The 15882-nt window shown below is 41.2% G+C and overlaps 1 protein-coding gene across 1 annotated transcript; it reads left to right on the forward strand.

Moving 5' to 3' along the window:
• Positions 1-293: 293 nt before the first annotated feature.
• Positions 294-12860, forward strand: CHURC1 (churchill domain containing 1). Its single transcript, XM_045823428.1, has 4 exons — positions 294-404; positions 3851-3986; positions 6101-6171; positions 10417-12860. Exons 1-4 carry the CDS (start codon positions 366-368, stop codon positions 10507-10509), a joined length of 339 nt encoding a protein of 112 aa, XP_045679384.1. The 5' UTR covers positions 294-365; the 3' UTR covers positions 10510-12860.
• Positions 12861-15882: the final 3022 nt, after the last annotated feature.

The following is a 15882-nucleotide window of genomic DNA, read 5'->3' on the forward strand; positions in this document are numbered from 1 at the left end:
TCAGCTGACAGGTTGAAACAAAGCTGAATATGGGAAACAATTTACCTTTCTTGTGTATTACTTGTCTGTCACCCTAGACTCAGGAAGGCCTATTAGAACTTTGCTCATTTCAAGATCCTTTTCCCCTTCCCGCCACAGGTCCTCTTTCTCGACAGTTGTGGAGTCCCAGCGGTTGTCACCAGAGCTGCGAAAGAGACTTGGCCGTGCCCTAGCAACAGTTGCTAAGGAGCGGAGACTAAGACTTGGTTCTGAGAGTGCACGGAGCAGGTCGAATACCTAGGGCGCATGCGGAACCTTCTCTTAGCTCTCGCGATGTTTCGCCTTCCCGGAAGCCCTGGAGGACCTGCTTGGTTAACTGCAGTACGATGTGTGGGGACTGTGTGGAGAAGGAATATCCCAATCGGGTGAGCGAAGGAGCACCGAGAACTTCTCGCTCCCTTGGCCGATACTCCGCTCTGGAGGCTTCTCATATCCCCGGTCTGCGTTCCCCGTGAGGCCGGGCGCGGGTGGGGAAGACTCAGCGGCTCTGCCTATTCCAATGACCCGATAGCTGTATTTAGGCTTTAGACAGCTGGGGCGGCCTGTGGCGGTCCTTTCCCAACGGTCCCCTCCCTTAGGGCTGACATCGAGCTTCACCCCACTCCTCTATAGCTCCAGGGGCAACAGAGGAAACCCCACCACTGTCAACCCAGCCGAAAGCAGACACCCCTACCCCTGCCCCTAGTCTCACCCTCAAGTGTGATTTGATGAAGTTCAGTTTTTCTTCTGAATTCTAGATCTGGAAGGGACCTCTGAGGTCATCTGTTCTAACTTAGTTTTGCAGATGAAGAAACTAATGCCCAGAGAGGCGAAATCACTTGCCCAGTTTCACATTGTAGTTAGTATGAGAGCCAAGACTAGAATTTAAGTTTCCTAGCTATTATTTTCTTTTAAACCTCTGTTCCTCCTAAGCTCAAGAGGTTGCAAAGCTTGTTTATTCTTATTCATTCAAGGTATACTTACTGAACATTTATATGTGCGTAGCTAAATTACTTTGCTTAGAAGAAATAAGAGGCGACTTCTGTGCAGCCTAAGAGCTTACATTTTAGGAGAGTATGTGATTAATAAATGAGTAGTACAGTCCATAAATGCCATTCAAGTCTAGAGAAGCGGGGAGCAGTAAGGAGGAGCACTGGTCTCCCAAAAGAAAGAAGGACTTAAGTTGGGACTTGAAAGTTAGTTGCGACTAGGGTAGGAAAGGAAGAGCTGCAGGTTGGGGGAAAACAGAAGAACAAGGATTCTTGTATTGGGTGGGAGGTAGAAAATCTGTATAGTTTCTTCTGCTTTTTAACATTTAGAGTAATGTTTAGTCTTTTGGGAAAGATATATAACAACATGAAAACATGTGAGACAACCTCTTTGAAAAGAGGCTTAGCATTATCAAATAAAGATGTGTGGCATACTGAATGACCCAGCAATTCCCATTCTAGAGGAATATTGTTTGTACTAGTAGACAGTGAGATACCATTTTACATCATTAGAATGGCTAAAATTTAAAAAAAGAATTATAATGCCTAGTGTTGGTGAGAATGTGGAGCAACTGGAACTCACACATCACTGGTGGGAATAGAAAACCAGAAAACCGTGTGGCAATTTCTTATAAAGTTTATATGATATCTTTACTGTATGACTCAGCAATTCCACTTCTAGTAATTACCCAAGAGAAGGGTATATGTCCACATAACATTTATACGTGAATCTTCATCACTGCTTTATTTATGATAGTAAAAAAACCTTGTTAACAGATAAATCCATGCAATGGAATATAAAGCATGAAGGAGCTTCCTTCTATCTTCCTAGGAAGATAGAAAACTTTATATCTTGATTGGGGTAGTGTTTACCTTGGCATATATGTTTATCAAAGGTCGTTTATCAATACCCTTACAATATGTGGATTTTATAGTGCTGGCAATAAGTTATACCTCAATAGAGTTTATTGTTTTGTTGTTTTAATCAAAGCAAAACACTTGTTTTTAATAGCTGGAAGTTTATATTGGGCTGCCAAAAAGTTCGTTTAGTTTTTTTCCTATAAGATGGCTCTAGTAGCCCTTAGTTGTCTTTAACTTCATTCGAAACAATTTTGTTGGATTGTGTTGTGACAGCTGTCCCGTCAGCATGCATTTTTTAAAAACTTATCAAAATTAATGAATTTTTGTGTAGCCATTTTAATATTGAAGATGGAAGAAAATTGCATTTTTGGCATATTATCCTTTATTTTTTGAAGAAAGGTTGAAGCACAAATAAAGATGTGTGCAGTGCATGGAGAAGGTGCTGTGACTGATTGAACGTGTCAAAAGTGGTTTGCTAAGTGTCACACTGGAGATTTCTCACTGGGCGATGCTCCATGGTCCAGTAAACTAGCTGAAGTTGATAGGGATCAAATCGAGACAGTAATTGACAACAATCAACGTTATACCATGTGGAAGATAGTGGACATACTCAAAATATCCAAATCAACAAAGTTATTGGTGAAAATGAAAAATGTGTCTTTTATAGAAAAAACTAAATGGACTTTTTGTTCAACCCAATACTTTAATCCCAAGGCTTTTTCCCCCTTTAGTAGTTTAGTCCATGTGCCTGTGGTTTATTATCTTCAAACTAGATAGTTAGCCCTGATCAGTGTGACTCTGTTGGTTGGGCATTGTCCCACAAAGCAAAAGGTCACCGTTGGATTCTATGTCGGGGCACGTGCCTAGGTTGCACGTTGGGTCCCCCATCAGGGCGGGGAGCCTTTGAGAGGCATCTGATGGATGTTTCTCTCTCACACTGATATTTCTCTCCTTCTCTTTCTCCCACCCTTCTCCTCTCTCTGAAAAACAATGTAGTGGCTTCATTTCCCTCCACCAGAGTTAATCTCTTCCTTAATACATAGCACTGAGGAGCCACTCAGAAGGGAGAGGTTAATTGTGAGGGAATGCAGGAAAGCTTCACTGTGACATCACTTCAGCTGGGTCTTAATTCCCCTGATATTCCATAAGCTGTTTGAAGGAAGAAGCCTGTGACTCATCCTCGAATTTTCCACTCAGTATGAGGCACATAGCTATACTGGAGAAATGTTGATTTGAATGGTTTTTCATCACATTAATGATTTAAAATACTCTTTAAGTTTGTTGGTCAGAAACGAGGTTGAAGTAGATTATTTATGAGATGAGTTTTAGTCCTGAACAATTATTAGTAAGCCTTTAGCAAAGACCTCCTTTGAGCCAGGAACCTAAGTTGTTCCTTAGTGATGAAGCAAAACCCTTTCTCTTTGAATGCCATGCTGTCAGTCTAAGGAATTGCAGAGTTTTTACCTTTCCTGCCCGAATAACACATATCCTTATGGACTGACATCCAGAGAGTTGAGAGCTTATTTTGTTTGTTTATTTTACGGTATCTTTAAGGCTTCAGAAAATGCTATGTCAACAATCAGCTGAGCACAGTGTTTTCATTTTTATCGTTGGCTGTGTTTCTATTTTGATTGTATTTTAATTCTAGTTCATGATATGATACCTTATCTAATATTCTTGGCTATTAGGTTTTCCAATTTTTCCTTTTCGTATATTATTAAAGCTTCACTAAATTGTTTCTAAATGTCCACTTACATTTAGTTCTCTTAAACATAGTTGCAGACCTCGGAGACTTACAGCTCTACCACTCATTTACCATGAGTAGCACATGTAGAGGAAAGACAGTTTCAAAATTAATTGGTGTTGCCTTCAAGCAAGTAAATTTTGGCTTTTTTTGCCTTTAGAGGTTTTAAGTTTATTAATCATTTTCACCAAGCATTTTGAAATAGAAGAAAATTTAATTACCATTTTTAATATCTTAGGGTAACATCTGCCTGGAGAATGGATCTTTCTTGCTGAACTTTACAGGCTGTGCGGTGTGTGGTAAGCGGGATTTTATGCTGATCACAAACAAGTCTCTGAAAGAGGAAGATGGAGAAGAAATAGTTACCTATGATCGTGAGTAGACCTTTTCTTTCCACTCAAGTCTGTTAGCAAGCGTTGACTTTGGGAAGTTGGTATGTTGTGCAAAGCATTATGAGGCCTGTTTTAATATTGTATTGCAACACATAGTTACTAGTTAGTATTTAGGTTTTTAAGAGGAAATTATAAATAACTCCTCATTTAACTAGCATCAGATATTCTACTTAAATGACTCTTGGAGAGAACCAAAGCTATGATTCAGGCATCACTTTTTTTTTTAAAGCATTTATCTTTTCTGAAACGATATAGAGGTTTTTCTTTTAACTTTAGGATCATACATGTGAGTTTTCACCTGCTATATAGTGATGTTGTCCAGCAGCTATTAAAGTGTTCAGGGCTGTTTGCCCCTATTTTACACTTGATCTTTTTTTTAATTGTTATTCTATTACAATTAAATAGTTGTCCCATTTTTCCCCCTTTGCCCTCCTCTGCCCAGCCCCCCTCCCCCCACAGGTAATCCCCACACCATTGTCCATGTCCATGGTTCATTTATGCATATTCTTTGACTAGTCCCTTCTTCTTTCCATCATTATCCCCCTCCCCACTCCCCTCTGGTCTATTCTGTTTCCATGTCTCTGGTTCTGTTTTGTTCATTAGTTTATGTTTGTTCATTAGGTTCCTCTTATAGGTGAGATCATGTCGTGTACATTTGATCTTAGCCAGAGGCTGAGAAGCGATGTTTGCCCCTATTTTAAATGTCCCTGAGTGCTATAGTCTAGTCTTGTTTTGGCTTTCGTAGCTTTTTTCGTCTCCTATTTCACTGTCAGTCTGGTGTTTCTTTTGCTGCGGTAAATATGCTACCTTAATATACTGTTCCTCCTTCCTTAGTGTTGGGAAACCACACAAATAGACTGTGTGCAGTAAAAATAAATAGATTCTGAGTTAGGCACTAAGAAATTCTGTGAGTAAATTAAGTGTATGCATACCTTAGTGCCCAGGTATTGTGACAAGCAGTTACACTGTGCACATCCCCTTTTGGCTTGTCTCCTGGTTCTTTGTTGTGTTCTGAACATAAGAGGAGTAAATGCACAAATAATGATACTTTGCAAGAGGGCTATGAAAAGCACTAAGCCTTTAGAATAAAGTCAGACTATCAAAAAGTGTTCTAAATTAAAAGAATCATTTTCTTCCTTTTAGATATAACCCTTTAACTCAGTTTTGTTCCAGGTAGTAGGTCATGGTGGTTAAGAGCAAGGGCTCTGCCCCGATAGGCATGGCTCAGTTGGTTGGGCATCGTCCTGCAAAGCAAAGGGTCACCAGCTTGATTCCTGGTTGGGGCACATGCCTGGGTTGTGGCCCAGCTTCTGGTTGGGGTGCATGCAATTTTTCTCGCACATCAATGTTTCTCTTCCTCTCTTCCTCCCTCCCTTCCCCTCTCTCTAAAAATAAATAAATATACTCTTTAAAAAAAGAGCAAGGGTTCTGGAGCCAGAATGCTTGGATTTGAATTCTGGTTCCAACACTTCCTAACCCAATTTCTTCCATGACCACGGTGTGCATTTGTTTCCATATCCCTAAAAATTGTGTCTCCCTCTTTGGGTTTTTGAAAAGATTAAGTGAATAAACAGATTAAACATATTTAAAACAGTGTTGGCATACTGTAAACACTCAATAAAACATTATTATTATGTGTTTTTATTAGAGTCTTTTGTTACCATTAAATTCACTTTAGCGTCTAGCTTTAGTTGTTGATTTATAATTAGTTATAGTCACAAAGTTGTTGATTAGTTATAGTCACAAAGTTGTTTAGTTGTTGATTTATGATTAGTTATAGTCCTTCCTGAGAGTAGAAGCCTTTACATAGTTAGATAGGTCTAGCTAGTTTAAACAACACATTTACATGTTTGTTAATTGATTACCTTAGAGAGCTTTCAATGGGAATTAATATATGCACATTGGCCCTTAATTATGCAGTATTACTATGTCACAGATTCTAGATTTCTTATCAAGGCAGATATAATGGGTATCCTGCTGTATTAAATATGACAGTTAAGATTCTTTTAAAGCAGTACCATTGCTGAGAATAGAAATTTTACTGTCTAAAGACACGTTCTGTGACTTAACTATTACATCTCTCTCTGTTTTGGCAGATCTGTGTAAGAATTGTCATCACGTAGTTGCCAGGCATGAATATACGTTCAGTATCATGGATGAATTTCAGGTAAGTGTGTTAACATGGGTATGTTATTGTGGGCGCAGGGGAGATAATGAAAGTACCCTTGAAAATCTAGATACAATTTTCACAAATGAAGTACTAGCGAATGTTAAGTGAGACCATCCCTCTCTTCTGTGTAAGTTGAGAGGGAAACTTCAGATGTGGCTGGATCTGCTCAAACCTGTTTTTACAGGAGTCAGCAATCAGTGTGTGCCTTACAAATGATTTCTCAGTCCTGTCACTTTTGTTTATGAAGAACAGCACATTGTAGCTCTTCTGAGGTGACCGTTGTGCCTCTTTTGTCTCTACCCAGCTGTGTGATTGCGCAGTGTCGGTTCTGGGTGTCGGCCTGCCCACTGCCACCGTACTTGCTGGGCATGGAGACTGGGATCAGGGGGCTCTCTTTTGTTTTCCTTGGTAGGCATGTAGAGTTGAGCGATTCCGTAGTCTCAACTGCAGTAAAACACTTAATATTATTTGTTAGGTAAAATAACAACATGGATGTATCAAGGTTGGAGGAGAGAAGCAGGACCACTGTAAGGATAGAGAATAGGGATTTATTATAAGGATTAATCCTTACACTGTTGTGAGAGTACGGGAAGAGATCAACAGAATTCCAGAGGCTGGTGTAGGCCTGGAGTAGGTCTGATGGTCAGAAAGAAAAGCGGGACAGGGCGGGAGAGCCCGGATGCACCGTGAACCACGAGGACACACCTCGGCCTGCGCCCACGCCTCCCTGCCCCCGTTTTCAAACCTCCAGCTTGAGTTCCTTATTTCATGTGAACTAAATGTTCACCCGTAGGATATAAATATTAGGTTAGAGCTTTTAACAGGCAAAGGAGTTTTTAAAAACCCTTCAGATTTTCCTATAATTAGGAAAAATAAAATCTTTCATAACAGCATGTTATAAAATACTATATCCACTCTCATTCATTCTTATTTTAATAAAGAAGAAAGCACTTAAGTCACTTGTCATAATATGGTCCAATATCTTATACTTAATCTAAATAACATCTTGACTACATCTCCTCAACAACCAAAAATTAGGCCTCAAAAATATTTATATGATATATGTAACTTAGGCCAAAATCCAGATCTCAGTGAGTGAGTGGTGGCCGGATAGGGAAATGAACATGTCGTGGGCTTGAAGGGGCAGCTTTATCCTTTTATGGGAGGAGAGAAGTGCTTGTAGCTATTTTCCAGAAGCTTCTGAAGGTCCTGTCAGCTTTTTAGAGTCCCTAAATGGACATTGAGACTGCTATTTATGCTCTAATTGAGCTGTTGTATGTACTGTAAAGTATATACAACAAAGTCTGGCTGATTTCCCTTTATGACTGAACACAGACATTTTCCGAGCTGCCCCAGAAATTACTCTGGGATAGGAAGAACGTAAAGGAAGATAGCCTGTACTCACAGTGCCCAGATAGAGTGAAATGCTCTTGAAAAAAACTCTTAAACTGGACTCTCTACTTCCACTGTGTCTCTCCTAGCATCCGCTCCCCACTGCCCATGTGCTGTGTTCTGCCATCAGGTTGTTTTTCTTAAAATGATGCTTTCAAACTGCCTCACTGGCCTTTGCCCAGCTTACCTTTAGCTGCAGTATAACATCCAAACTCCTCGTCCCAGAGTTCTTGCTAGGCTGCAGCTTCACTTTCTCTTCTTTCCTGCCACACTCGTTATGTACCACACACAGCATTGCTCCCGTCCTGAGGCTTGCTCCCGTCCCTCCTGTCACAGAGAGAGACTTTTATTTCCTCCTCTCTGATGCTTACCCCTGCTGCATTTCCCCAGGAATCATATGTTACCCTCTCTCTTTTTAGCATCGTCTTTCTCTCCATGGGATTTAAAATTTCTTCACATTAAATATACTCAGTTAGTCTGTATTTGTTAAAAACAAATTAAACTCTTTTTACTTCACTTAGCTACCTCTTTGATTCATCCTCTCATCATCTCTTTCCTTTCTTTCAAAAAAATAAGGATTCTATTTATAAAACAACCACAACACCATGGTTAAACATAGTAAAATTTTCTGATGGCAAGAATAGAGGGGAACCCAGCTGGGTAGCTCAGTTGGTTAGAGCATCATCCTGATACAACAAAAATCAATGTTTCTCTCTCTCTCCTTTCCTTGTTCTATAAAATAAATAAATTTTAAAGGAATACAGGGGAAAATGTACACAGAAATACAGAGTTTAAATGGAAAATACATTATAAATGGTTACAGATATATCACCCTAAAAGCCATTCAAATAACTGTGTTTTTGCCCCAAGAAACAAGAGGGGAACTGTGAGACTGCTTTCCGTTCCTCTGTGGACCTGGGAAGGAGAGGACTCTGGGTCAGAAATAACAGATAGTGATAGAGGAAAAGGGCCAGGGGCCGTCAGAATAAAACAAAGGATCTGGTCTAACCCAAGGATCCCTCTCCCCTTGCCACCCTGCTTCCAAATCTGTACCCCTGGCCTGTTTGCAGGTGGGGGCTTTGAGGATCTCCATGAATGGCTGGGGCGGGGTGGGGGGCGGCGGTGATTCTTATTCTCCCAAATTAACTAGTTTTGTTAAAATGTTTTCTCATCCCACCACATTCCTGGCAGGACACAGAGATATGTTTCTGACATTCCAAGGTAGAATTCTAGACATATTTTCCCACAGAAGTACTGCTATATATGGTTAGATTCTATAGTACTTGTATAATATAAATTTAAAAGGCTGCCTGAACTTTCTGGGAACCTAACTGTTGGGTGCAACTGCTTCTATGGGAAACTGTCTTTGAATTCCTGACAGTTGACCTACAGTGAAATTTGGAATCCAGACTGCCTATAAATCAGAGTACAGGTGTAATCCGTCTTACTATTTAATGATCTTTCCAGATTATACCATATGTTAGGATTTATCTTTCTCCCAAGTTAGATTCTAAGTTTGCAAGGTCAGACCTTGTCCTTGCCTTCTCTCATGTCTACTAGTGTACCTAGCACATTGCAGAATATTTAGGCACTTAATAAAAACTTGCCGATGGATAGATTAGTTGAAAAGTCGGGTATTTGTCTAGCTTCACACATTTTCCTATTTTGACTTTACTACTTTCTGCTTCTTCATTTCCAGGGAGAGGGTGCCATCCTAGCAGTAAAGTCTGGCTGGTAAAAGCAGAAGTATTTGAGAGCAGTAAAAGACCTTGGAGACAGGGGATTTTTATTTTTAATTCATGAGACTCGTGTTTGCTGATGTCTAGCCTGTATTTATTTCTGTTGTGTGTGCAGAATAGACTAAAAAATTAACTGTGGTCTTTAAGGAACAATTTTTCCACTGCCAGAGCCAAACTCCTCTGCTGAGTCCACTGGGAGGCAATGGAAAGGCAGTCACCTGGTTCCGAGTCCTTGTACTGTAGTCCGTGTTCATCTCTGCGACCCTCTCCCTAGACTGTCTGGACCCATGAAGCATAAGCTGCCCTGACCGATCACTTTCCAGAGAGCCGGCAATCTCAGTGTCAGGCGTGGACATGCTAATAGATTGAACATGGGTGTTTGTTTTCCTAAAGAAGATGAAAGGTTTTTAAGCAAAGGGTTTAAAAGAAATGTCCCTATAGTTTAGGACCATATTGAATATTCTAGAAAGGTGCTGCTATAGAAATAGGACTCTGCCCTAAGCATGTTTACCTAAAACAAAATCCTTTCCATCACCAGTCTGAACATTTGTTAAACCCAAGAAGCATAAAATTCCTTAAATAGATCAAATTCTAGACAACTAGCTACCTAAATATGAGGTATGCTTAACATACTAGTGAATTTAACATAGTTTTTTATTTTCTTGGGGTAGATAAAAGTAGCTTTTTTGGTTTAGGAATTTTCTCCCTTTTTTGTTGTTTTAAAAATATTTCTATTTCATATTAGTGTTAACTGTTCTGGATAGGAACAGCTCTAAGACCAGGAATTTGTCCTTAGGGGCCTACACTCGATTGCTTCATTACTTCAAAGAGCAGCACTAGCTAAGCCCAATATGTGTATTTCTTAAGTCCACAAAATGGCCAGGCATGCCCCAGATGACATTCTTGTGTCAATAGAGAGAGCATCAGCATGTATTCTGTTGGCGTAAACAAAAGGCTCTGGGATGCACAGAATAAACCGAAGACATTGCTTGTAGGTATTGAAATTGATCTAACATACAGAAAGAATACCCCTGATGATGCAGAAAACTGTTACCTGAGTCCGTTAAGAAGCACCTTTCTCATGGTAATTATGCACTTTATCTTGTCCTAGGAGTACACCATGCTGTGTTTGTTATGTGGCAAAGCTGAAGATACTATCAGCATTCTCCCTGATGACCCCCGGCAGATGACCCTGTTATTCTGACCACCCTCCTGCAGTTCTGTTGTAACTATGTTGTGTTGGTTTACAATACAGCAAGCCTGATGGCTTGTCTTCTTAGTTTGTAATGGAAATTATTTGCATATTTTTCTCTGTCTGTACTTACCTATTCTTCAAAAGAAAAGAAGTGATTTAGGGGATTGCTCTTCTCCAGAGCAGAGAGTTCTAAGTTCCTAGTTCACATCAGTGCAGCCAGAGTGGGAGTACACCTAGTGCCCAGATCTCGGTCCCAGTAAAAGGAACCAAGGGCTCCTTGGAGAAATGACTTATTCTAGGATGGGGACTGTAAATGTACAAGACGGACTTGTACAAGACGGAGCATCTTGCACCACAGGAAAAGGAAGTGCTCAGAAAAACCGCAATGATGGGGCATGTCAGAAGGACAGAAGAGCTACCTGGAGGAGCTCCCAGTGACCAGAGCTGGGACAATCTGAATAAAAAATAGTATTGGATTATAACCTGAACTATGAAATGAATATTCATGAGTCCATACTGATATAAACAAATGATTGAATAAATACATACATAAAATAGAATAGGCAAATCTCCCATCCAAAAGATTTTCAAATAACATATGCAGATACTCCCCACTCCTTAAATGTGGGTTGTGTGTCGTGACTTCCTTCCAGAGTATAGTATAGAAAGTGGGGACAGACTGGCCAAGAGCAAGATTAGCATCAAAGGGCATAAGTGATGTAATAGCATGTGTCCTTGATGTGTTGTGATGAGAATGGCGCTTTAGCTTGGTGGCATTCCTCCCCAAAACCCGTAACTCCAGTCTAATCATGAGAAATAGATGATACAGATCCCGTGCAGTTAAGGGACGTTCACAAAGTACTTGACCGGTGCTCCTGAGAACCGTCAAGTCACCCAAGACAAGGAAGTCGGAGCACGCTCACAGCCAGCAAGAACCTGAGGAGACACGAGTACCTAAACGTAATTTATGCTGAATGGGATCTTGCTCCAGAAAAAGGACCTTTGTGAAAACCGGGGAAATCTGAATAAAGTGTGGACTTAAGTTAATATAAATAAATAGAATTAAAGTGTGATTTACACTATAATCCCTGTTCCTTTGGGACCTCTAACTCTTTCAATTGGAGCTTCATGGGAAAGACCCAACACTTTGTCCTGGTGTATCTTCTGAGGATTAACTAAATATAAATTTAGTTACCGTAAATTTAGTTTCAGTTGCTCCAGAGGGATCTTAGAATATTTTACTTTGAAAGAACACTACCTTGGGGGTCCTAAACCCTGGCATTTAGGCCTCTGCCATTTGATAGCAGTATAACCATTAAGCAAAGCATTACTCCAGACATTATGGTCCCCTTTTTAAAAAACTAGGCTCATAGGAATTGCTAGTATAGTTTCTTTACAGTGTTGTTGGGAGATCCAGTGAGTAATGAATGACACAATGGGATGGCTTCGGTACTTCTCCCTGTGAGACCAAACTTAAAAAGGCCAGGCATTAGAAACAGAATCATTTCCTCTTCATATCTAAGGGACTTGGGCATTGTAAACTTAGGCTTTGCTTATAAGAAAAAAAAAGTGAGCAAAATGTTCATTATTGATTCCAGGGAAAAGCTTTGATATATAACAGGAATAATAATGACTGAGGTTTCTTGAGTACTTACTGTGTGCCAAGGCCTTTTTAAGCCCTCATTTAATCCTCATTCACAACTCCATGGGGGAAGTACTATTATTGTTCTGATTTTAGAGCCAAAGAAACTAAGGCACAGGAAATTAAGTAGCTTACTCGGGGCCACACAGCGAGTCCAGCGGCTCCCTCTCAACAAGAGTGTTCGGCACACAGAGGGTCTCAGGGTTGGGAAGAGGTCGAGAGTATCAGTGACCGCACTCGGAGACATCTAGGCACGTCAGCCCAAGATGGATTATTTGGAAAAGTTAAGTCAGCTGCCCCTTAGGAATCAGTAGTTTTATTCCTGGAAAATGTTTTCCACTTTCTGCAAATCTATATCTGACCTGCTGAGGAAATCATTTGGTGAAATGAATCCAGAAAGCAGAGAAAATGCTTCATTACTTTAAATAACAGCACTAAGCCCATTATAGCCTCAGAATTGTCCCTTCTTAGAGTTTGAATGCTTCCAACTTAGTCATTTGGAGCTCAAGAGTATGATTTCATATGCCTGTACTGTTATCTTCATCTACTGAATACTATGTAATTATCTATTTTGGACTATACAAATTTAAAACATAAGATCCTACCCACATATTTTATTATTATTATACCAACATCGTGCTATGTTTTGTGATGCTTTCTTTTTCATCTTCTAGAATTTTTCTCCAGATCTAAAAGAATAAAGACCTCTGGAACCCAATCTTACTGAGTTTCTGTCTTTCTGTGTGCATGAAGAGGCATCAGGCAAGAGCAGCAGTCCTTTTTGCCTCCCTGCCCTGAGAGGCAAGGAGGAAGAGACTCCCCTGCAGGTGTCACTGGGGACGTGGGCTGGTCCTGACACCTCATTCTCTCTCTGCACTCCCCATGGGGTACAGGCCTGGGGTCGGCATGGTTCAGCTCTTGGAGTGCAAAGCTCAGCATGTTTGTTATGCTGTTTTAGCCAGCTCTGTCTGTCTCCAATGGTTCTGGGTTCTCCCAATACTAATAAATTGACATGTGATTTAATCTGGGCACAACCAGATATGATTTGTTACTTGTAAGTTTCTGCTAAAAAGTCTATGTTCAGTGTTCTTTATTTCAGTGTATGAAGAATCCTTTTGGTTTCATTCTTTTGTGAGCAAGGTTAGGGTACTTGGCTTCATATGAGACTCTTGGCTTTAAAATGTATACTTCTTGACTATAGTACAAGTCTCTCTCATGAGACACACTGTGGTTGGGGAGAAAGGAAATCAAGAAACCTGAGTCTAGCATTAGCTTTGCCACCTGCTCGAGGTGGAACATTAGGCAAGTTACTTATTCCATCTGTACCTCAGTTTCTTCAATGGAAAACTAGAGATAGTCATGCCTCCTTCATGGAGTTTTTAAATCAAATGATGTAAGTGAAAGGTTCTTGGGCTGTACAGTGTAGTGTGTAGGCAGTTGTCAGTGGCCTTTCTGCAGAAACTGGGATGGAAGGAAGCACTGTTGTCAGGGTGGAAGGCAGGTGCTTGGGAGTTGGGCTGACCTGGGTTTAACTTTCAACTCTGCCACTCTGTAGCCCTTTGTCCTTGGCAGGTGTCTTACTCGATTACCTTCTGTGTAAATAAAGATAAAAATCTCTCACAGGGCCAGCACGAGATGAACTAACCTAACCTATCTAAAGTACTTAGCACAGTATATGAGGACAAAGTAGCGTAGTATATGAGAAATGGCTACAGGAAATGGCAGTTTGGGTGATGGTTGTGATGGTGATTATAAGAAATCACCAGATGTGAAATCACCAATTAGAGTTTGGCTAACTCTTTCCTAAACTAAGGACAAATAGCTGTGGGAACATAGTCATGGAAATAATCATCAGTTTCAGCCTGGATCTCCATCCTCCACAACCCCTTTTCCCAAGCTGTAATTGTGTAAGAGCCCTCAGAGAAAGGACTGTCTCTGTCTCTCCTCTAAATCAGCAGCCCTCAGGGGAGGGCTTGTTTATGAGGCCTCTTCCCACCTCCTGAGTGCCCCAGGGAAATCTGATTAAATGAGTTTGTTGATCTAGGAAAATGGGTGATTCTATTAAGCTTTGTTTTGTCTGTTTCTGACCACAAGTTGATTCTTCTGAGGATGTCAAGGCTGACAAACAAGATGAGGGATTAAAGAAAGGAAACTTTCTCATTTCTCTTCATTTTAACAACAGCACATCTAAAGATTCGGTGGTAAACGGATGCCCTGTAGAACAAGTTTCTCCAGTCCTCCCTTGTCTGTTCCTGAGCCAGGCTGGTCAGCTCCCTTCTGAAGCACATTGCATTTTCCCTGTTCAAGTGAGGAACCTTCTTCCTAGCATTATGGCCCTTTCTGATTCTGCAAAGTCATTTACACTATAATCCCTATTCCTTTGGGGCCTCTAACTCTATCAATTTGAGCCTCATGGGAAAGACCCAACACTTTGTACTAGCATATCAGGCCCTAAATGGCCCGTAGCATTACTCCAACATTCAGGATACCCGACTCTACTATTGGATGTAATGACAGGTTACAGCACTATCACTCTAGCATCCGGCACGAATTCTGTATTTCATTTCTTCAGGGGAGCAATTTGTCTCTGTGGTTATTGCTCTAAAATCAGTGCTTGGTCCTGCCCTGCCCCCCAAATCCATACCCTAATGTTGGCTTTAAAAGCAGGATCTTGAAAGGCTTGAGTTTTCCAGAGTCAAGTTAAGGGCAGCTTAATTTAACAGAAGGCCCTGCAGAAGGATGCCAGGGGATTCCCACCGTGACACTCAGGTTACCCCTTTGAAGTGCTTTAGTTGAAGGTCAGACAGTGGGGATTCTTAACCTCTGTTCCACATTTGCTTCTCAGATGATGCACGTGCTTAGAAAATAAGGGAACGTTATGGGAAAAGCATTTCCCGTCACCACTGGGGTTCTCAAACAGTGTGTTTAGCTTGGAGAACTGTCCTTCAAGGGCTTCAATAAAGAAGTAAAATATCCCACCTAGTGGTCAAATAAGGAAGCATGAAATGAGAGGTTTTCAGAAAGGTTTGTGGCACAAATGCCAGGGCAGTGGCCTTTTGGCAGGTGTCTTTTCCAGAACACGACAGCACCTAGCCTTGGTGGCGGTGATGGTTTTTGAGTGCCTAGACTCGATGAGGAACCTGGGGCATGTCCTCACAAAGCCACTCAGCAGAACTGCTGTCCCAGAGAACAGCCGTCCCGCTGGCCGGTTGTGAAGTTGGACCGAAAGGAGGCCCTTTGCCGCCCCCCTCGTGAAGGAAGACGTGAAACCAGTTCACTGCTCACGCCCACACTTGTGTGTCTTGTGCCTGAACTTGCGATCAGGTGAGCCTGAGAAAGACAAGGGCGTGATGTGAACTTTGTAAAGGAGGGAGAGTCAGTCTAACAGGACTAAAAACAAGTGCTCCTTGGCAGGGTGATCAGGAAACAGATAAACTGTCCTTTGTGTAGCAGTGACTTCACCTTCCACGTCCTTGCTGTTACCTTCTACTGACAAAGTTCACCGAACTGACTTCCCAGGAAATTCTCAAGGTGCTGGTCCTATCTAATTGGCCCAGTGCCCACACTGATAGTGACTTCTTGCTAACTGGACCCCTCAAGTCTCCTTGTACTCACAAACAAAGGTCCCATCATCTTTTCCCTTCTTAACTCCTCATTATCACCTCCTTCCCACAGTTCTGGAGAAGAGCCAGAGAGTAACAGCACAATTTACTTCCAGGCAACTCCACCTGCCTCCGCAA

The sequence above is a fragment of the Phyllostomus hastatus genome, unplaced genomic scaffold (genome assembly GCF_019186645.2).
Source record: "Phyllostomus hastatus isolate PE091 unplaced genomic scaffold, TTU_PhHast_1.1 phas_scaffold_501, whole genome shotgun sequence".
Classification (NCBI taxonomy): Eukaryota; Metazoa; Chordata; class Mammalia; order Chiroptera; family Phyllostomidae; genus Phyllostomus; species Phyllostomus hastatus.

Bases quoted from the DNA above. Each gene is read 5' to 3' on its own strand.
- CHURC1 (XM_045823428.1), top strand. From the start codon at position 366: ATGTGTGGGGACTGTGTGGAGAAGGAATATCCCAATCGG. The intron at 405-3,850 runs GTGAGCGAAGGA...TTAATATCTTAG, and splicing joins AGAAGGAATATCCCAATCGG to GGTAACATCTGCCTGGAGAA. The intron at 6,172-10,416 runs GTAAGTGTGTTA...ATCTTGTCCTAG, and splicing joins GTATCATGGATGAATTTCAG to GAGTACACCATGCTGTGTTT.